This window comes from Xyrauchen texanus, chromosome 1, assembly GCF_025860055.1.
Source record: "Xyrauchen texanus isolate HMW12.3.18 chromosome 1, RBS_HiC_50CHRs, whole genome shotgun sequence".
Classification (NCBI taxonomy): domain Eukaryota; kingdom Metazoa; phylum Chordata; class Actinopteri; order Cypriniformes; family Catostomidae; genus Xyrauchen; species Xyrauchen texanus.
In genome coordinates, this window is record NC_068276.1 from 58,037,983 (window position 1) to 58,062,491 (window position 24,509).

General features: G+C 38.4%; 1 protein-coding gene across 9 annotated transcripts in view; it reads right to left on the reverse strand.

Moving 5' to 3' along the window:
* LOC127644521 (neogenin-like) overlaps positions 1-20,805 on the reverse strand; it is a 201,197-nt gene extending 180,392 nt beyond the window's left edge. For all 9 annotated transcript variants that reach the window (XM_052127786.1, XM_052127777.1, XM_052127760.1 and 6 more), the window contains exon 1: positions 20,401-20,805. In XM_052127786.1, the coding sequence (XP_051983746.1) occupies positions 20,401-20,473 (73 nt within the window). In that variant the 5' untranslated portion in view covers positions 20,474-20,805. The remainder of the gene's footprint in view (positions 1-20,400) is intronic.
* Positions 20,806-24,509: the final 3,704 nt, after the last annotated feature.

The following is a 24,509-nucleotide window of genomic DNA, read 5'->3' on the forward strand; positions in this document are numbered from 1 at the left end:
ACACTTGACCACATTAATGTGTCTCTGCCAAATGGATTGGTTATAAATCCCATCTTCAATTTCAGCACTTTATGCAAAGAGTTCACTTCCATGATTATGCTAATGCCAAGCAGCGAATTTAAAAGATGTGATTTTTTTTATTCGATTCTAAGTGACCAAGTGGCCAATGTGCGCTGTGTATTTTTCCCCTCTGGGCTGAGCTCATTGTCAGCGTTTAGTTTCAGTTTCTTCAGCAATATGCATCAAATAAATGAAGAAAAACGTTCTGTCTCTCCTACAACATGCATCCATTTTATAATATGTTAATATTTATTGCGCAACACGAGCCCTATGAAATTTCTCGGTAGCAGCTGTAATTGTTCACATTTTCTCTATGCTGACCAAGCCCTGTTTAGACTGAGGAAGGTTTACATTTGCGGCATGAACAGCTATATGTATTTACACTTAACCAAGTTTCGTCTGGAATGAGTCTCAAACCATCTCTGTAGGTGATAGTTATATCCATTTCAGATCCATCTTGGAGGGCATTTACTCTTGGTCTTTTCATGATCGGAAAGCAATCTGATCAGCAAAAATGCAAAGTGACCAAGTGTAAACACCTCCGAATTATCTTCACATTCGCATCATCCATTAAGTCTTATTCATTCTGCATTCAGATTCAAAAGTGGAACGTCATCAGAATATATTGCATTCGAGTCATATGGACTGCTTTTACTTTGCCTTGTTCTTCTTTTTTTTTTTTGGAGCTTGTGTCATTACAAATTGTTATTGCGTGGAAAGATCTGAGTGAAGATTCTGAAAAATCCCTTCTGGAGTGACACAAGAGTGAGTAAATAATGTCAGGATTTTCATTTTTGGGTGAACTATTGCTTAACACTTTCTGCTATAATCTCACAGCTATTATAAACCTGCTAATTTGGTATCACCGCAGAGACCCAAGTGGGCCTGCACCATATGGAAAGCTACAGAAAATGCAGAATTAGCATTTCCCAACAGCACACGATGCATTTGTAAGAAACAGTGTCTGAATAATTCAATCACACATTATGGTAAATACCCATAAAACATATGGTTGGTTAATGGAATCCAGGAGACAATCTTGGACTTGAATTGAAGCAACTCTGGTGCTACCTGAGCTAATTTAATTTAACATAACACACTAAGATGAGGTGGATGTGACAGCAGATGATGAAATAACAAAAAACAGAGAAAGGGATGGAGGTGGTCAATATTGATTGTAACACCTCCAGTCTGAGATCAGCATGAACTGGCTGAAGACATCAGTAAAAATACTGTGTTTGCAAGCCCAGCAGCTATCAGTTTAAAGGGTGTGTCCCCCTGGGATGTGAACGAACACAATGAGTCTCAAATGAGCCTCTATTGGTCATGGTACATATTCCAACCGTACCGCCATCCCCCATGCCTTCACCAAACAACACATCAAGCGCTGATTGAAATTCAAATAGGGGCACAGCACAACGGGATAGATGTACGGAGGCATCATCAAGGTTCTCAGGGGTCCAATACAGCACAGCTCCATGACCACTTATCTACCAGGCAATTTTCCACTGAGATTTTGCAATAATATTTGGCGGTATGTGATTTCATGGATGATCAATTCTTCATCTTGCATTTCTGTTGAAAATCTACAACAAGAGCAGATATTATTTACAACCTGGTCTCCTCGAATCATGTTACTATACCTACATTTTTGCTAAATAATGTCGCTCGTTGTACATAACACCGAAGTTTCCTGGTGAAATGAATATTAGAAGTGCTAAAACAACACTGACTTTTATTCACTTTCACACAAATCACAAGTAAAATGGAAGATTATCAGTTCATAAACACTTGCTTTTCATCCTGCTTCCAACTCAATGCTATTTTATGACATCTAAACACTTTAACTATAGTGCAAGGCTTGTTAGGCGATACATTTTAACATTTTAATTAAATGCAGAAACCAATAACCCTTTCAAGCAAATTCAATAGCAATCAAGTTGCATGCTTGCTCAACTGATACAGCATATCACTTCCTACACAAAGGGCCAGGGTGAATCCTGAAGAGCATGCAAGTTGACACGCAAGCCAAAAGCGTCATTGAAGCACAACAAAATTAAGCGGTGGCTTGATGGAGCATTAACCTTATAAAATGAATATGTTTGGGAGAAAATTTTGCTTGCTTTTAGCACCACACAGTGGACATTTCACCTCCGAACAGCCACGATACGTCTAATAAACCACTTAATATAATTTTGAAAAATGTCCCACCATCACATAATTATCATGACATCAGGCCTTTCGTTTAGGGATAGGCATGACTTCAGTACACACAAATTGACAATACTCATTTGCAAAAAACTTTTTATATCATTTCACACCAAACTAGAAGCGAACATGCCAAAAGGGGCCCCTTTTTTATTTTTGGACAGGTTGTCATAATTTTCATTGGTACGTTTCGTTCCGACAGACTGCATTTTGCTTCAACACTGTACAGTGCTCGACATTCGGGAGATATTTTGAAGTTTTTAACTTCTTCCTTTTCCCATAGCTAAACAGAGCTCAACTGAATGGAGCATAGCACTAGAATCTAGACCTTTTGGTTGAACTATTTTCAACTTGACGCACCATCTTAAAAATTACGCTATTTGTGCAATACAGCAAGATGGGATGCAACAGCCAAAGACGTCTGGCACATACGTAGTTTACATACACCAATAAAACAAATTTTTATAGCGCATTTGTGTACACCATACTATGAGTACTCAATTGTACTCTAGAGTAAAAAAGTTATTTCCCTAATATAATTTATCTTATTTGCCATTCACCAGAAATGTAGACCCTTAATGATCACATTTACTTGTTCATTAGTGGACAGAAATCATTTATTGAAAATGGATGGCAAGCTGGAAATTACATTAAGGTTTACCTTTAGCAATTCACTTACAAGGGTTCAATAACAACAAGCTGAATGAGCTCCAGAGCTCGCCAAGGACCCAAAATCGATTTATGCAGAACAAAGCATGAGAAACGACTGTATATAAGGTAAATCTCATTTCCGAAGATCATCCCTCCACATACATTTCAATTGTCCTTTCTCTTGACTCCAGGTACTTTGAGCTATTGAAAGACTAAAGGCTGAACTGAAGGATAAGGTCAGTGGAGAACGAGAGATATGATTGCTTTGAATGGCTGCTAGAATTGTATACATTTTTAGTGTAACCACTTAAGGCTTAAACTATTTATTTATTTGTTTTAAGAAACTGTGAGTGTTGCTGGTGATGCAAAACTCAGGGGACTGTTATGTGGTTGCTAGGGTGTTCTGGTGGTAGCTAGGGGAATGCTTGGTGTTTTCTTTCTGGCTCAAGCCAAAAGAGCCCAACCCCTAAGTCTCTACTATATTCTGGTTGCTAGATATGGCTCTAGTCCCTCCTTCAGTGCAAGTTATTAGATTTGTTTTTAAGCCTGTAGAAAATCAAGTCTGATGGCTTAGAAAAGTAACTGCTCACCTCCTCAACAAGCCACACGATTAGAGCTATCATTCATGCCTGTAGCACAAATTGTACAAGTTAAACTCCAATAGGGCTAAAACGATTAGTCGACGTTATTGACAATGTGGACAATAAAAAAAAATAGTCAAATAGTCGTTTGATCTCATTGAACACAACATGAAATCATATGAAACTCTAATGATGGTGCGAGAGGAGTACTGCTGCTCGTGCCTGACTGAGGATAGGAAGAATTACACGGCACACGGTCCAGATGCACTCTAAACTTTCCAAACAGCTTCAGGTGATGTAGATTGCAAAGTACATGAGAATTATACAAAAGCACCAAATAAGTAAATAGAGAAGCACTTTTGTTGTGGAATAAGTGGAGCTGAAGCAAAACTTGCATGTTGAGCATCTTTAAAGGAAACACCCCGGCATTACATCTTTAATGCAGTTATTTTTAATGCGTTATAGCTTTATTTAAGTTCAAATAATAAGGAAGCAGGCCATGTAAATAACTACAAACTCCACAACTGGCATTTCTCTGAGCAACCTTTTAAGTTGGGGCACAAGCTGAATAACTGGTTAAGACCTACACCCCAAAGTTTAATACTTAGGATTTAAGGCTCGGGCATACTTTGTTTTTCCGTGTTCCGGGCCGTCTCGCACACACTCGAGCGTTCAACCTTTCAAAATATACTCCGCAAACATGTTCAACGCATGCATACTATGACTGCTTTGTGATACTCTTTTAGTAGTCAATGGCAGTAACATGTGATGACGATTCTAACTTATACATTCATTCTAATCCAATATAAAAAAGTAGTTGGCATTTAGAATAAAGCTGAAAACAAAATTGGTTGACATTTCTTACTTTGCGCTCATAGTTTTGAATGAATACATCACATCCAGTCGGACGGTTGTATGAGTCGCACGTGTTACTATTTAAATGCAGCCGAAGCTCAAACTGGATCCGAAAATGTTGTATCCAGAGATGGTCGGAACCCCACATAGCCCCCCTACGACTCTCTATTGGAAATGAATGACTTACGGTCTATCGTCTGTCGTTTTACAGATGCAGTGAAAAGGCAGCTTAAGAAAACTCTCAATTTGTTGTTCCAAAATCCATTCAATTATTTCTAACTTCCACAATCAGCATGCAGCATATCTTCTGTGGCTTTTGTGCATTTCATAGCTTTAAACATATCATGACCACTAAACTCATCAAAATACACAGGGGGTTGGGACACTTTACTAGCTGCAGATAGATGAGAGGCCCAGACTTCCAAATGACTTCCTGCATTTCACAGAATGGTTTCCTTTCAGGAAATGTTATCAATTTAGGCTACCTCATCACTGGCCCAAAACCACAATACACAAGTCACTAACTTTAATTAAATGTGATTGAGCTCACTGAGAGCATGCCTTCACCAAAATAAATCAAACAAGGCAGAAAGAGAATTAAATTAGTTACTTTATTACACATTTTGTTGGGTAGATTGTACTGAACAAAAAGTCAGTCAAATGTATTTGTATAGCCCTTTTAACAATACATTAAGCAGTCCAATAGAATGTTATGCCCTAATGCCCCCATGTGAGCAAGCAAAAGGGTGACTGAAAGAAAAAAAAACTCCATAAGATGTTGGGAGGAACCAACCCGGTCTCATAATAAGTTGTAAAAACAGTACAAGATGGTGAAATCATAAGGAGTCGCATGAGTTGGCTTTTACAAAGTCAAGTCAAGTTTTTAAAGCATTTAAAACAACAGAAGTAGTTTTTCTAAGGGAATAAAAGTTCAACTTTTTCATACAAGCAAAATTATTTCCAAGTACTAACCAAGGCCAACCCTGCTTGGCTTCTGAGATCTGATGAGATTGGTTCAACCGTAAAACCATGATTTCATTGTAAAATCTCTCAGATAACACAAATGCTTCTCCAATTGCCATATTCTGATGTAATGAAAATGTAAAGTTACTTGGAGTAATCACACATGAAAAGTAGACGTCATAAAGTGTATTGGAACTTTTGACCTAATGGAGAATATTCCACTTTAAATAAATGGGGGACGGAAGGCTCCTTTAAAAGTATATGGCAGGAGGCTGAGAGATTAAGGCAAGCTGGCACAGGCGAGCAGTCCTACCCTCATTAGAAATTAATTACCACTGTAGTCAGCGTGGGGTGGCAGTACAGTCACTATGTATCTAAGGCTTTACCCAAGGGGAGCAATTGAACCCCTGACCCCCCTTTTTTCATCAAGCAATGCGCGACACCACCCTGACTGCAAATTTATGCTGGGAATGCAGCGATGGTAAGTCTATGAAGCAGGCTGGTGTGGGTGGGCCACCCCACGGCTCGTAAACCTGCTAATAAAATAAATACATTTATACCAGCTTAAGATGGTTTGTTAGTCTTTGTTGGGCTTCCAGCCTGGTTTGGCTGGTCAGATAACAAAATTTAGAGGGGTCTGGGTGACTAGTTGGTCCACCAGCTAGACCATCTGATGACCAGGATGAACAGGCTGGGAAACTAGCTAGACCATCTTAAATCAGCTAAAAAGTGTTGTTATTTTGCAAGAGAAAATAGAGAAGGACAAGGTCAATGGTGTAAAGGGTAACGACTGAATATCATTAGATTGCAACTGGTAATTATCCAATCAATACCATCCAGCTAAATTCACATGAAGAGCGGCGATACTGCGAGTGTCTGGAGGTGAGAAATGAAAGATGAAAGTAACGGCATGTATAATTACACTAAACAGCAAAGATCCTGCATTAGTGGCTTCTCATAATTGCTTTTTGATGAACATAATGCTTGTGAAACTACAACCACACCTCTAAAAACCAAGGGAGAGATCTCTCCCAAAATTATCCAACTAGCTGAAAATTAGGGATGTGCGAAACTAGTCGACAAAATGGTTCTGATGCTGCTAGTCGAATTACTAGTCCATTAATATTTCCCCCATTAAACTGATCAACATTTTTATACATTTACATTTGGCTTTATATTTTTAAAGAGGCTGGGCTTAAATTACCATCATATTAAGGTTACATATTTTAAATATATTTAATAATACAAATACTATATCAAAAAGAAGATATCTGGAGCAGATACCAAGTTTCGTTTCACCTCAGGCTGCGTATGCTTCTTCCCTCTCTCACTCATGGTGCGCAGACAAGCAAACTCGGCAAAGTAGTTATGAAATCACTTCGGTGATAGTGTGGGAATCAGATTTCCAAACGTTTGACAGTTCGTTTTGATGTTTTCACATTTGAGTATTCTTTAAATCTGTGCATGCTTGTATGTTATTCTTCCACTGTGCAGGCTTTTTCAAGCACAGGATAGCTGCCTCAGGTGACTATGTTGATGTGTTAATTCTGCTCATAAAAAAAAAAATATGCTTTTGTGTAAGTAGCCTAGAAAATGACTATTTTAGGCAAGGTATGCCATTTTTTAATCTGCTATTTTCAACTAGGTTAAACTATCGTTTATTCTGTGTGCACGTCATGTTTAGAATACATTAGGTTTATTTTAAAAGATCTCTGGTGCGATTGCGCTGTTAGTGCGTTTCATTTGAAGAAGTGTGAACACTGTCACCCGAACATTGGTGCACAATAAACAAGTGAACCGAGACAGCCTGAAAAGTGGGTCTCGGTCCACTTCCAAATGAACTCTGGTATTCGTTTGATATATGAATGCAACATGGACCAAAGACGTCTAAATGGACCAAAAACAGGAAGTAATTTGCCTAATACTGACCTCAAGCATACCTAGTTCTTCTCATCATAGGAGCTATGTATCCCATTACAGTTCGGTACTGGGGTCGGAACCGCCCGTCAGCCATCCTTGCAGCATATCTTCGTTTGTGTGTACAACGGAGGAATTCATGGCGTTGTTTTGACTCCTTTACACAATTTATTAACTCTTCGTTTGTTCTCAGCTGGTAAAAATGCCAACATATATACATATATACATCCAACAAGTGCATTCGCCAGCACGTTTTTGGATGTTCAGTAAGTTCCGTCAAAAGATATACGTCATAAAAGCTGTCCAATCAGGTTGTGTCTTTTCCCCGATGCCTTTGGTTTTGTATCGTTAGGTACGGTGTTAAATATGCCAGTGTGAACGCTAAACGAACCAGGACTAAATGTACCGTTTTAATTTTTGGTCTGGACCAAGAGGACCGAACTACAAGTGTGAACACCCTTATATATATATATATATATAAAAAGCTTAAATATTTCATAAATATTTTTATGGTCATCAAGTGAATTGAATTTAATGAACAAATAATTAAAGCATGTCGTGTTTTTAACTTTCCTTACAAACACATCATGTACCACATGCCATATTGCAGCCTCCCACAGAGAAGCTTAATGCACGATATGTAGTCTGAGACAACGTCATCTTGCATTTTGGGGTGAACTATCCCTTTAAGAGAGACTTTGATATAACTTTGAGAATGATGAGATTTACAATTCTGCTGAAATATTTACACTTTGTGGAATTTCACAGTTATAGATTCCATACAAGCCTACTTATTCCACCTGTAGCCAGTCAAATGTGCATGTTCTTCAAGCCTTTTCCATAAAACAACTCATTAGGCCCATGGAGCAACAGCTGGCCACCCCTTAATGATGTCCCCTCCCATATGAACACACTCCCTTGGATCATGTGACACGTGTCTAAGGGGCCAGTTCTGGAATGTCAAGTCTACTCTGCAGGTTCTTTTCTGGCTTGATCTTCCCCATAAGCATTTTTTTCCTCCAACTCCATTTATCCATCACAGGGTCAGAGGTCAATAGTCAAGGCCACATCCTGAGAATCCAGAGCAGCTGGTTTCCATCATTCCCATTGCTTCAAACCGACAAAAGGAAATTCTGCACATCTCATCTTCCATGCACTGCAGCTGACTGACCATCTGCAAGTTACAGACGTTGCACGAGTGCTCTTCTAAAAATCTAAAAATTAGTTCACAACACTGTAAAAGGCAAGCTTCTCTGACATCTACTAAACCATTTCAAGACCTTCCAGAGACTAGTTTCAGTTTCGATATATCCAAACAGTATTATAACAGACATATACAGTACACCTATCAAAAGAAACCACTTTTTTAAATGGCAACCTAGAACCATACATGATAACATAATGATTAGTGGTAAGTGGAAAATAGGTTACTAATTCACACATAGGAAACAATATCACAAGCAAATACTGCTCTGTTTGATGTTCGAGACCCAGCTTACCATTGTCCTCACTGGAATTCCTAGGATAAGCAAAGCAAGGAGTGTTTGTTTTTGGAGTAGGTATGTATGACAAGCCCTTTCTGAACATTTGTAATAAACCAGAAAATGACTACCATATATGGAAGGATAGCATAAAGTGCAGACCTTAGGAATAGCTCACCCAAAAATATCAATTCCTATATGTTTATATCTGAACACATGACTTTCTATCTTCTGTAGAACACAAAAAGGAGATATTTAAAGCAGAATGTTCAAGCTGCTCTTTCCATACAATGAAAGTGAATGGTGACCACGGGTGTGAAGCACGATTTTAATTGAATAACCACTTAAATTTCAGTCGGTTAATCACACAATGCTATTATATAGCTTGGATAAAGTGTATGTCATATTAACTATTTTATTTTATTCTTTTTTGCAGCTTGACAGTCCATAGTCGCCATCCATTTTATTGTATGGACAAGAGCAAAGTGAACATTGTTTAAAACCTCCACAGAAGAATATCATAAGTGTTTGGAAGGACATGAGGGTGAGTAAATGGGGACAAAACGTTTATTTTTGGCTGAAATGTCACTTTAAGCACATCTTGAGCTGTTAAGAGCCACAGTTTGAGTTTAGGCAAACAGGCAGGGAGTTTGAGCTTACTCACAAACCTTCTTCTGTGATACTCCATATCCCTCACAGCTCTACACCAAACCATGAGACCTTTTTACAGAGTCATGAGAAATGAGCACCTGCAGTGTATTCAGTAAACAGGGCTCAACAGTTTTAATAAGTTCAGATTTGTACTTTCCCTGCCAACATTTTCACTGGTCCTACCATTGAAAAGGTTTTATAATGGAATTTCTACCAATTTATATGTGCCAAAGGAAAATACAAATATTTTTCTTTAAAGACCCAGTAACACTTTATAATAAGTTTCCATTCGTTATCATTAGTTAATGTATCACGTATCATGAATAAACAATGAACAATATCATTTTTTACAGAATGTATTCACCTTAGTTAATGTTAGTTAATGAAAATAGTCACAGTCACGACATCCTCCACCGTATTCTTCCGCCATCAACGTTCTCAGGAAGGCGCGCATCAAAACTCATTCAGCGGGAGACGGGATGTGCACAAGGGTTAAATCCATCCTTGTAGTGCACGGTGACTCAGTGCGAAAGCAACTAATATTATAAAATTCTGTAACTGCTATTTATACACAAACTAACTTTTGCTGGAAAACCATAGCATATCATGTGAAACATTAGTGATTGATTAACATTTTTAAAGCATTTTAACTGATGCTTCCAAGCAGGGCTGTAGCTAAAGGGGGGAAAGGTGGTAATGATTCTAGAGGCCCACAGGCCCTGGAGGGCCCACAACAAATTTTAAACAGTATTTTTTCATATGAAAGTGGCCCAGAGGAATATACAGTCAGGAGGCCCAGAATTCCTTGCTACGGCCCTGCTTCCAAGTTATTCTCAAACTATCAACAAAACGTCATCCACATTAGCCTGCTATATAATGTTAGCTTGGTGACAGACCAACTAAGTATGAACCTTCACTTACAAAAATGATTTTTTTGTACATGGTACTACCATGGCTTTTTGAACATATAACATGGTAATACCATAGCTTTTGGACATGTACAATGTTAATACCATAGTTTTAGGACATGGCACCATAAAAACACCATGGCTTGCATCATGGTATCATGATAGCACCATGGTATTCTTGGAAGTACCATAACATCGCTCTCATAAAAGTACCCTCACAGTACCAAAAATACCTTGGTACTACTACCACTTGACATTAATTCTGACATTGTGAGGGCCACAGAACATGATCATATCAAAATCAGATCAATGCAAATGACCTACCAGAGGCTCTGACTGAGGTTTACTTCACCACCAAGCCAGAGCATTCATAACACACATGCATCATATAATCTGCTCCAGCTGCTGAGGCTGGCAAGAGACACCAGCAAGAATTCAGCCACAAAAAGAGATCCACAAGCACTCGCAGCCAAAATGAGGGTGTTGACCACCAAACATTCTGTAGGCATGACCATATAATCGAAATTCCTTCAACAAATAAAGCTGTACACTACATTATGGCTATATGTGTAGACTGGTCATGTTCTCAAACCCTACACTAAAATATTGCACTCAGTAACTCAATCGTGACTCAAATTCTTCACAAGTGGCCCAAGCCACACCTCAATTTAGAAACTAACAATATAGAAATGTTGGTGGCCTAATCTATGTTGAAGTTAAGGGAATGGAACTCTGCACAACAAAGGCAAAATACAGTAACTACATCAACTTTAAAACTGAGAAAAATTGATGATTTCTGATTGTTCAGCCAAATTTGGATACAATTTTCACACCACATTTTCTCCATTGTTAAGCCAAAACCGTCTATATGGGACAGATCCTATTCAAAGCATACATCCACAGTAATATGTTTTCGGTTGAAAACGCACTGATTTTGTTATACTATACGCCCCTCATACTGGAATGACTTTGTCCTCCACTAAAAGAAATGTGTCGCTTTCGAAAACATTGAGTGCATTGCACATTTTAAAAATTTTAAGAAGTGCGTTGGTCAAATAACACAAGTAGTGTGCCATTCGGAGCATACAATGCCTCATTTCTTCAACAAGGACAATGATAGGGTTTTGTGTTCTCAAAAAGAAACCTAACAGAAGTGTTCACAAATGTCAGGTACTATACATCCATTCATCAGCACTTTGCCGCCAGTACAATATAGAAAACAACTCTAATCAATCACAATCCATTTACATGCTGCTATCTCGCCTTCATTTGCACATTAGGCAATTAGCCAAAACCCCATTGTCCATCTAAATTAACAAAGACTGTATCTCTCAGCTGGGGGTTATTGTAACGCCCTGTTTCCAGTGAGATTCAACTGCTGAAAATACATAATTTATTACTGTGATATTGATCCTCTTTGTTCCCTGACATCTTAAAACATGCAGCTGCAACAGTCCCATGACTTTGGATAAGTCATCAAAATGCACAACAGAAACAAATAGACAGCTACAGTATATGGCCAAAAAAAGCTATCAAGCTAATGTGAGGCTGCTGCACAGTTGTTTAAACTACAAAGTAAAAAAGCATCCTTTTGTCAGTGATAAAAACATCCCACATCAAATAATGTAGAAAAACAAATTAAAATACAACACATGAAAACCGATTATGCGTACAAAAAGGTTATTTGGCAGTACCATGGTACAACAATCACAGCAACGGGTCAAGTCAAGTTTATTTTTAAAGCACATTTAAAACAACAAAAGTTCACATTAACAGGAGAATTACAAAAGCTAAGAAAATTACTTTTTTTTTAAAGATTACTTTTTTTTTTATACACACCTGGCGCCTTATCAGGCTAATCAAGCCACAGAGAGGGATAAAGGCCGACTGCGGACGGTGGTGCAACAGAGAGAGAGCTTTTATGGGCAGCTGTCCAACACCTTTGTGTGTTTGTGCCTTTAAGTTGTTAAATATTTATTAAAAATATTATTTATATTGTCAAGCAGGTTCTCGCAGCCTCCTGTCCATAAATGCCTTTACACTGGTGCCGAAACCGGCGAAGGAGGGAAATATGCCGTAGTGGAGTTCTCGCCGCTACCATCCACCCCAACGGAGCAGGTCATCTGGGGGAGAAGGGGCTCCTAGTCGACTGCCTGGGGGGGGTCAGGGCCACTGCCAGGTGCGGGGGGAGACACCTACCAGCTGCTAAACGTGGCAGGGTTAAGAGAGTACTGCCGACCGCGAGCGGGGAGGGGCTCCCGGCCAACCGCCAGGGGCGGGAGAACCGCAGCCAGGGTCGGAGAGACCCCTTCTGTTCCCAGAGAATGCCATGGGCCAGAGGACTGCCTCCGATCCGCCCAAGGAGGCACGGCTGTTATCCATTAGAGGGTGGAGGAGTGGCCGAGGACCAAGAGACGGCATATCGGAGCACCGGCGAGTAAGTGTTTTTTAGTTGTTTTTTTAAAAGGCATTGGCCTTTTCACTCTCTTTTAAATTTTACAGTGTTTTTTTGTTGGGGGTACTACACAGATGATTGCAACACACTCCAAAAAAGTTGGGACAGTTGAGTGTTTACCACTGTGTATCATCACCTTTACTTCTAATAACACCAATTAAGCGTTTGGGCACTGAAGACACAAGTTTGTTAAATTTGGCAAGCAGATTTTCCCCATTCAGCCATTATTCAGGTCTTCAGCTGTGTAACTGTTTGGGACTTTCGTTGCTGTATTGTTCACTTCATAATAGAGATAGACCGATAATCAAATTTTCCGATATTTTTTGGGGATATTCAAGCATTTTTCTTTCATCAGAGATAATTTTTGTAATTTTGGATCCATCGATAACTGCCGCTATCTAGTGGGCCAATAGACGGCCAATGCAGCAGTAGCGTGTGAGAGGAAACAATGCTGGGGGTTGTCCACAGGTAATGTAACTTGGTTTTGCAATGTACTGCTTGAATTAATACATTTTATTAAAAGTAACAGTCATTCATGCTCTAGTGAGATGTATTACATAAAAGCTTGATTTGTAGTTTAAGCGCTAAGAAACAGATTCTCTAAAGTCCCAAAGACATAACATTACATCACACGAATGAAGAGCCATCAAAGAGCCTTAGATAAGAGCATGTTGGAAATACGATGGTTTAATTTTATTCTCTGTTCACTGTGATATTAGTCTTGTAAATTTGCCATTTAGGTAGACAGATGCTCATGTTCCAATGGAATGACTGCCGTATGTCAGAACGGCCACCGTATGCCAGCGCAGCTGGAACAAGATCCACTTGTTTCAAATTCCCTAAATTATATTAACATTTACTTTTAAACATTATTTTGCTATGAATCATCATCTACAGTCGAAGTCAGAATATACACACACCTTAGCCAAATACATAAATTCAGTTTTCCACAATTCCTGACATAGTAGAAAACATTCCCTGTCTTAGGTCAGTTAGGATCACTACTTTATTTTAAGAATGTGAAATGTCAGAATAATAGTAGAGAGAATTATTTATTTCAGTTTATTTCATATTCTCAGTGGGTCAGAAGTTTACATACACTTTGTTAGTATTTGGTAGCATTGCCTTTAAATTGTTTAACTTGGGTCATTTTGGGTATCCTTCCACAAGCTTCTCACAATGAGTTGCTGGATTTTTGGCCCATTCCTCCAGACACAACTGGTGTAACTGAGAAAAGTTTGTAGGCCTCTTTGCTCACACACGCTTTTTCAGTTCTGCCCACAAATTGCAGATTTAGGTGAGGGCTCTGTGATAACCACTCCAATACCTTGACTTTGTTGTCCTTAAGCCATTTTGCCACAACTTGAGGAATGCTTGGGGTCATTGTCCATTTCCATTTGCGTCCAAGCTTTAACTTCCTGGCTGATGTCTTGAGATGTTGCTTCAATATATGCACATAATATTCCTTCCTCATGATGCCATCTATATTGTGAAGAGCCCCAGTCCCTCCTGCAGCAAAGATGCTGCAACCCCCATGCTTCACGGTTGGGATGCTGTTCTTTAGCCAGCAAGCCTCACCCTTTTTTTTCCAAACATAACAATGGTAATTTTGGCCAAATATGTTTTTCAGACAAGAGGGCATTTCTCCAAAAAGTAAGCTCTTTGTCACCATGTGCACTAGCAAACTGTAGTCTGGCTTTATTTATGGTGGTTTTGGAGCAGTGGCTTCTTCCTTGCTGAGCAGTCTTTCAGGTTATGTCGATATAGGAGTCATTTTACTGTGGATATAGATACTTGTCTACCTGTTTCCTCCAGCATCTTCACAAGGTCCTTTGCTGTTGTTCTGGGTTTGATTTGCACTTTTTGCACCAAACTACATTAATCTCTAGGATACAGAATGTATCTCATTTCTGAGTGGTATGATGGCTACATGGTCCCATGGTGTTTATAAATGCAAACAATTGTTTGTACAGATGAATGTGGTTTCTTCAGGTGTTTGAAAATTGCTCCCAAGGATGAACCAGACTTGTGTAGGTCCACAATTATTTTTCTAAAGTCTTGGCTGTTTTCTTTTCTTTTTATTTTCCCATGATGTCAAGAAAAGAGGCACCAAGTTTGAAGGTAGGCCTTAAAATACATCCACAGGTAGAGTGGTGTGGTGGTGGTGTTGTGGGCTAAACCACATAACTTGTAATCAGAAGGTCAATGGTTCAATCCCCACAGCCACCACCATTGTGTCCTTGAGCAAGTCACTTAACTCCAGGTTGCTCCGGGGGGATTGTCCCTGTAATAAGTGCACTGTAAGTTGCTTTGGATAAAAGCATCTTACCAAATGCACAAATATAAATGTAAATGTTGGTACACCTCCTATCAGAAGCTAATTGTCTAAAGGCTTAAAATAATTTTCTGGAATTTTCCAAGCTGGTTAAAGGCACAGTTAACTGTGGGTTAGACCCACTGGAATTGTGATATAGTCAATTAAAAGTGAAACAATCTGTCTGTACACAATTGTTGGAAAGATTACTCATGTTATGCACAAAGTAGATGTCCTAAACAACTTGCCAAATCAATAGTTTGCTAATATGAAATCTGTGGAGTGGTTAAAACATTTGTTTTAATGACTTCAACCTAAGTGTCTGTAAACTTCTGACTTCAACTGTACACAATTACAGCTCTGTGGAAATTAATGATCTCTTTCAAGTAAAAGTGTCACATAAACACAGACATTCAAGGGGCAAAGTACTCGTCACAATAAATGTGTCTAAAATAGCTTTGTGTTGGGTGACAATGAGAGCATTTATGAGATTTGCGTAATTTCCGGCAATATAGACTGCAGATGTGCTGCTCACTGTAAAACAAAAAATATCAGCTCTGTCAACAGGTTTGTGAGGCTGCTAATCTAGACATCGATGAAACATTAGTAATAATTCTGATGCCATTTGGGACGGACTCTTTAATCGCAGCGTTGTATTTATTGGGGTCCTGGTGCTTGCTCCTCTGTAAGAATTTTTTTTACATATTAAAGTTAAATGCATCAATCTAGTGCACATTGAGAACAATATTAAGGGGCTACATCTATGAAGAACTTTGTGCTCTTGTATACAATTCTGTGCTCTAGTAGTAACTTAATCATACACATTGCTTGTATAGATACGAATGGTGATGACACGGCAGAAAAAAGTCACCCACAAAGCATAAACGAGATGGAGTTTAACGCAGTTCACAAATGGTCAAAACACAAAATCGACTAGAGCATACATCTGAGCCAGGGCATCGACATTAAGCATTGTCATGCGCTTGTCCTCCGGACATAAATTGGTCATTCACTTGTCTGAGTAAATAAGTTACTTGTCCAGAGAAAAAAAAAGGACATTCAAGTTACATGCTCAAGTAACATGTCAAAGTTTATGTTGTAGATTTTTCTAAAATGATGACTGATGCCCAACCTAATAGTGTACCAATACAATCAACTCAATTCTCTGCAACAGAAATGTAAACTGCACTTATTGTCATATGGTAATTATTTAGTTACATATGGCAGTCAAATAAAGAAAAGCCTTCATCGTCATCATTTACTGCAGGGGTGCTCACACTTCTATGGACTGAGATCTACTTTTTCATCATGTTATTGCAGTAAGATCTACCATGTACAATAAAGGCTATACATTATCACAATACCAACATTTCAGTGGTCGGTAGTGAAATTTGACGATTCTCAATACCAGCTTCAAAATCACAACAAATAATAACACTAATTAATATGTTAATTATGGAAGAATGGTCTAAAGTTATTCATTATTCAAGACTAGTAATCAGACAGTAATTAAATAACAATAAAAACAGCAATGAATAGAAATAGATAACAAAAAATACAAATGAAGAAACAAATGAAGTTTTTAACAGCAGTAGGCTTTCAAGTATTCAAGTAAACATTCAGAATGAAATGCAACATAAAACTACTTCTGGTCTTTACTGTAGGATTATAACACATGAATACTTGTTAAAGCTACTGAAGTTACCCAGTCAAGAGCAGTGAGAGTTTTCTCATTTTATTGTTATGACTGTTTGATTATTATAATGAGTCACTACACTAAACAGCAGCAGGTCTATTAGCTTACATTTACACTTACAAGTCCAACATTTTAATACAGATCTGCTTTTTCTCTCCACTGTTTACATTCACTTTAGACATCAAACTGTGTTTACATGAATGCCTCACCAAGATGGGCATTTTGGCAGAATTTTGAAATGTATTTGACCATTCATGGGTGTATTAGCATGAGTATTTTCGGAATGCACGGCCATGTTCAGCACACACACACATACGCTCCCTGTCAATCAAACGGTGCAGGGTGTAATTATAAAATTACACACTCTGGATTATTTTCAACAGCAGAATAAGAATATGAACTTTCTAATAAGTGACACAGGCCTAAGCTATCGGGAATATAGCCGGTTATTTTTTTTGTTATTGATGTTTTAATCAGTTTGCTTGTCTGATCGGGCAAGTACAATTCTCTTTCACTTGCCCCTTCAAAAATCCACATGTCCCAGACTAGTGTTAATATCAAGCCCTGTGAGCCATCAAAGAAATTAAGCAACAGTGGTTACCTGTGTTGAACTTGCTCCTCAGATGCTGAAAATAGTTACATTGTCAGAGCCGCTGTTAATAATGTTAACGTTAGATAATTGGTTCCCATGCGTGTGTGAGCACGTACAGCGTTGGGGGTTGCAGTGGAGTCTGTGGTGCTTCTGGACAGTGTTGATGTATGGCTTCTCCTTTGCATAGTAAAGACTAGATTTGCATTGTGAATGCAGCGGCGAATGATTTTGAGTGACAAAGGTTCACCAAAGTATTACCGAGCCCATGTCATGATATCCATTACAGACAAATGATGGTTTTTATGACAGTGACATCTGAGAGATCAGAGATCATGCGTATTCAGAAGTGATTTTCCAGCAGGACAACACCAAACCACATACTGCCTGGATTACAAGTGCATGTCTGTGAAAGCAGAGAGTGCAGGTGCTAGACTGGCCTGCCTTCAGTCCTGACTTGTCTCCATTTGAGAATGTTTAGTATATTATAAAATGGAAAATACAGCACCAAAGGTCCCATACAATTGTGCAGCTGAAAACCTGCATAATGGCTGAATGGGGGGAAATTCTGCTTGCTAAACTTAAACTTGTGTATTCAGTGTCCAAGCACTTAATAAATGTTATCAGAAGAAATGGTGAAGTTACACAGTGTTAAACACTCGACTGTCCCAACTTATTTGGAATGGGTATCAATCATCTGATATGAAATTAGTGTATATTTGTCAACAACAACAAAAAAACGAATAAATTCACAGGGTAAAACATCTAATAATGTGTTGTTGTAGTGCATGCAAAAAAAACCTCACGATTTGTTGTTTTTATTAGCATTTTCCGTATTGTCGGAACTTTTTCGGAATTGGGTAAATAATAAATAGAAGGAACACAAAATATTTCTAAAGTCCCATTAAAGTGATTTCTTTTTTTTTTTTTTTTTGAGTGATTCCTAAACACACAGCTTTTTTTTCAAGTTAATTGATGTTAGAAAAACCCTTAACTTGTTGTTGGGAATTTGGACGGGAATTTGGACAGGAATTTGTGCAGTTGCTTAACTTAAGTGCAGGGAAGACTTGTGCATTCTACAGATTTCTTCCAGTGCTGAGTGGTTGAAGACCAGTTTGTGATTGTTTATGTAGTTTAGCATGCTATTTGCATTGTCTGCAGGGAAGCCATCAGCACACAATTCTCTCACAGCAGGGTTAAGCCAATAAGATGGGATGTAAATAGGATGCACTGACAACTTTAAAAAAAAATAATAATAATTTGAGTTGGAATGCCGTTATCAGCTAGATGCAGGCGACCTAACCTTCATGAAACTGCCCATGGTTCACATTTTTGCGTTTCTGGACCTCAAAAACGTGTTTCACATAAACAGCTATTTTCAGAAGAGGACCCCACAATTAGTAACTTGAAACTCACTCTCCACATGTAGGTCCGATTCTCTGGAATCAATCAAAAGTCCCAGAGGACCTCCCTGTTCCCCCCTTAATCTCCTTGTTTTATTACTTTCCAGAGAGAGTCGGCCCATTCCACCCAGCTCCCCATTCCTCTCTTTTGTAGAGATCTCCAGTAAAGCCTGTGATTTTTACCACAGCGCATTGCTTTTCATGCAGCAAAGCCACTTTCATCAGCCTCCGCATGCAAGAGAGCCCATCCGCAAACTCCACTATCGCCAGTGATCCTTTCCTTGATCATTTTATACTGTACAACCACACAGATCAAAACTGATGCCAACACATTGCTGATAAAAAGTGTCAAATGATGAATCATACGAGTTTAAAGTAAGCCTATTGACTTACTATAAACAAAGACAACCAAATATTCAGATTACTCTTTCAATGCACCATGGCAAACATCAGCTCCATCTCTAATATTCATAATGTGTGCAACAGTTTTTATCCCAAGCAAACTGTAATGGGCTTTCACTCTTCTTCATAAAGGTATGCCCGCATCAAAATGAGCATGCATATAATTTCTTACTTTAACAAACAAATAAACATGCCGTTCTCCAGGCATCTAAACAAAAAAGTATCTTGCGTGGTATGATGCAAAAGCTAAAAGTATGCCATGCATAAATCTGATCCACAGAAATATACGTAAAACACATAGGCTATATAATGTGCACGTTCATGTGTGGTTTGCACTGATATAAGAGTAACATACATGTTCATATCTGCAATATATCACTTTTTTTAAACTCCATTTTCATATATGTATCATATATTTTCCCAAATAATAGTGGACTAATATGCATACTGTATATACACAAATACATGAACTATAATTGTATACACAACATGTTCACATTTGGCCATGTATCAGATTTCTGTTCACACACACACACACACACACACACACACACACACAAAAGGTGTTTGAGGTGTAAATGGCATTCCAAAAATGTATTAAATCCAATATTTAATTAGGTATTGACCACCAAACAGACATTGTGTTGTTATTATTAGCCTTATCTATAATTAATAAGACTTGTACTTTTCAGTGAGGCCAGTTTGGTGACATGTATGTATGTATGCATGTGTGTGTGTGTGTGTGTGTGTGTGTGTGTGTGTGTGTGTGTGTGTATGATTTCCTGTGAAGCTGCTTTGAAACAATGTGTGTTGTGAAAAGCCATATACAAATAAAAATAACTTGACTTATATTATTGGTTAAAGGAATTAGGTTTTTAAGGTTTTTAATTTAGGTTTGTGATACAGCTCATAATGTTATGATGTTAATGCAGAATGCACCTTTCTAAACAATGTGTCTTCTAAGAGCAAAGATAAAGAAGAAAAGGACATTACACACATGCTTTGATTTACCTACATTCTTTGAGGCTGTCTCAACTGTGTGTGTGTGTGTGTGTGTGTGTGTGTGTGTGTGTGTGTGTGTGTGTGTGTGTGTGTGTGTGTAGTTGTGGTGAACTGGGGGCAAATCATTGATTTTGAGTTTGAAGTAAATTTAGCTGAAACTGCTAGTCACACATGCTCATTTCGGCACTTCCATACACAGACACACATTTCAAACCACGAAACACTGAGGAGAAAGTTGTAGACATCTTTAAATTCGGTTCTTACCTTTAGCAGAATGTGAAACGGTGATTGTGAGGCAGAAAAGAGAGAGGAGCAGCAGGGCTCCCCGCTCCGCCATCACTTAAAACACGAACAAGAGAAGTCTGAAAAGGTTCGGACGCAATCCGTGTTTAAAATCCCTGTGCTCGAGCGCTCGGCTCAGCTCAACAGTGTGAACACATCCGGACCGAGTTACTTCCGAAAGTTGCCGAAGGAAACATGAAGCTCGCGCTGTAGAGAGACTCGGTCAGCCGTGGAAATGCGCTTGAAAACTTCAACAGGCGACGGGGCAAAATAAAAAGCAATCCATATTTGCACGACGCCGAACTGGAGGGAAGCGAAATCGAAAGCGTCAGTGCAGGCATAACGTGTAAAGGTGGAGAGGGAGAGAGGAAGATTCAGTCCGGACAGTTGGAGGTATGTTTCACTGATCAATTGAGAGAGAGCGAGCAGCAGGAATCCTGATCGGATCCCCGGAAAACAGGGGCCGGATTCTACCGCGATCCGGATTCATCAAACATGGCCATCTCAAAAGCCTGGAATGGCGATCACATTTTATTTTATATATATATATATATATATATATTTTAATTATCTTGACGACTTCTTTGAAGTTTTTTTCATGTTTTACACCAGTAAAAATAATAATAATAATAATAATATATTATATATATATATATATATATATATATATATATATATATATATATATATATATATATATATATATATATATATATATATATATATATATATAATGTTTTTTTTTTTTTTTTTACTGGTGTAAAAACATGACAGAAAAATAAATACTTTTTTTTTACATAATTTTTTACATGAAAGAAAACTTCAAATAAGTCGTAAAGATACATTTTTCTATATATATATTATTATTATTATTATTATTATTTTTCATACGCCCCCTTGATCATGGACCTACCCATGAGTTAATTTGAGACTTTAGGTCAAATATTTTATAATTAATTTAAAGGGATTGTTCACCCAAATTAGAAAACTCTAATATTTTACTCACCCTCATATCATCCCAGATGTGTATGACTTTCTTTATTCTGATAAACAAAACAAATATTTTTAGAAGAATATCTCAGCTCTGTAGGTCCATACAATGCAAGTGGATGGTGACAAAATATTTAAAGCTCCAGAAAGCACATAAAGGCAGCATAAAAGCAAACCATACGACTCCAGTGGTTAAATCCATGTATTCATAAGTAATATTAAAGGTGCAGTATGTAAGATTCAGAAAGTATGTAAGAATTTGTGGCTTACTCTGAGTTTGTGTAGGAGTCGGTGTTGTGCTGGGAGCCGGACGTTTGCTGGATTACATCTCTAAGATAATGTTACCTAGTGTTGCGGTTTGTTGTCGCTGTTGAATAACAGAAGAGAAGCTGCTGTCTGAGGCAAGACTCTCGGGAGCGCGCATACACAAAAGCGACCTGCTCCCTTCACATGAAAATCAGTCTACCGGCTTTAATAGGCAACCTAGGAAGTCCGAGAACAGCTAATTTTTTAAGTTGCATTACAAGCCGTTCACACATTGGCAAAAAAAAAAAGGATATTTGTTACATATTGCACCTTTAAATATGTGGGTGACAAACAACAATATTTAAGTAATTTTACCATAAATCTCCAATTTCACTTTCACTAAAAGATTTTCAACTTTTTTTTTAGCAATTCATATTCCTCGTGCATATCGCCACCTGGTGGTCAAACTGGTCAAAGGTGGAGATTTATGGTTAAAAAACAAAGTACTTTAAAATCTGTTTCTCACCCACATCTATCTAATCTCTCCTGAAGATATGAATTTAACCACTGGAGTCGTATTGATACATTTAGACTTCCTTTATATGCTTATTGGAGCTTCAAAGATCTGGCCACCATTCACTTTTATTGTGACAACCAACAGATCTGAGATATTCTTCTAAAAATCTTTGTTTGTGTTCTGCGAATGAAAGAAAGTCAAACACATCTGGGATGGCATGAGGGTGAGTAAATAATGAGGGAATATTTATTTAATTAGATTCGAAAATATCACAGAAAAACTTGCATTTACTCGATCCTGTTGTTTTCCGATACATTTTCTATGAACATGTTAATGCATATTATTATATGCTAAACTATTTCATATAATAGTTTGTATTATGCATTTTATAAATGCTTTACTTTTTTTAAACTGATACACTCTAAACCAGGTATGGGTGGAGAGGCTCTTTAGGATTATATGATTTCACATTTAACATATATGCCCTAAGATACCATCATGACTTCTGTAACATAGCGGCACTTTGTTTGTTTTCTTAAATTCATAATTAAGACTAAACTACTTGTTTGGTGCAGACAGTCAACTGCCAACCACAAAGGCTTGTTATTTCTTCAATGGACATATTCACTTGGAGGAGCTCCATCTACTGGCAGATTTACTCACACCTGCTTACAAAAAGAGATTTTGTCAGCACTAAAGTCAGTGATGATTTCAAATGCAAATACCGTGATACTCTGATGTGTAGCATGGTACTGAATGATTACGATATTGAATGATATTTCAACCTATTCATGATCTTGAGATCTAAACTGGAAGCTATGCTGCAATTTTTAGAAAGTCTCATATTGTACAAGCACTGCTCACCTAAATAGTGTAACATATATATATATTTTTTTATCTGCACCATTAAATACACCACGTAACAAATTAAGCTTAAGCCCACCAGTTCAGTTTAGTTCCAGCTGCCTAAGTGGATACATATCTGCATTTTTCTGAGATGGCATCAAGAGGCTGCAAGTATCCGACAGATGCGTTTTTCTGTGTCTGTGGCCAATTTATCAAAACAAGAGCAAAAAAAAGTACTCTGTGGACGCATCTGCTAAGATGTGTGAGGCCTACAAGGCATATTTCGTCATGCCTGTCGGGGATCAAGACAAACACTGGGCACCTTATTTCACCTGCGAGCACTGCAAAAAACATTTTACATTTACGCATTTGGCAGATGCTTTTATCCAAAGCGACTTACAGTGCACTTATTACAGGGACAATCCCCCCCAGAGCAACCTGGAGTTAAGTGCCTTACTCAAGGATACAATGGTGGTGGCTGTGGGGATCGAACCAGCAACCTTCTGATTACCAGTTTTACCAGTTATGTGGTTAAGACCACTACACCACCACCACTCCGTGAAAAACTTTGGAAGGAAAGATGGACAATTGTTGCTCTGAATTTTATGTAAAAAAAATGAGTTAATAATATGTTAATTATATATATGAAAAATTGTATATGAAAAATGCGAAAATCTCTTACACATAAGTCGTGGGTGAAATAAATGTATTTTTGTAGGATGGTACAAAGGGGAAAAGAGAGCCATGAAGTTCGCTATCCCAAGAATTTAGACGGAACCCACTGACCACTGAAGCAACTGCTACATCTGCATGGTGGACCCTTCCAAACGTCAGACTGGCAAGAATGCACCTGCTATCATGTATCCTGACCTTCCTTCATCCATCGCCCCGGTGCCACACTGCCATGAGCTCTCCATACCCACTCCTCCGGAGAGAGAGCAGCCGTCTTTATAAGAGTGTAGCAAGTCAGAGAGCGAGGAAGACGTTGTAGATCCAGATGACAATTTCAGAAGTGGAGCTGAGGAGAGAAACCATAATTCCTCAACCAAAAAGACCTCAACGACTTGATTAGAGATCTTGGTCTCACCGAGTCCAATGCCGAGCTTTTGACGTCTAGGCTCAAGCAGTGGAACTTGTTGGATAAAAGTGTGCAAGTCGCTGATCAGAGGAAGCATCACCAACCAAGTCAAGATGGGCTCTGCTTCTGCCACAATGTGACCAGTCTATTCGAGGCAATCGGAATTGCCTGTAACCAGAAAGCGCCTCTTCATTGACAGGTCATACACGAGACTCAAAGCTGTGGTGCTCCATAATGGTAACAAGTACCTGTCTCTTCCCCTGACTCACTCGGTGCACATTAAATAGGATTACAACAGCATCAACACCTTGCAAGTATGATGAGTACAGCTGGGAGGTCATAGGAGACTTAAAAATGGTGGCATTCCTGATGGGTCTCTAAGGCAGTTTTACCAAGTTTCCCTGCTATCTTTGC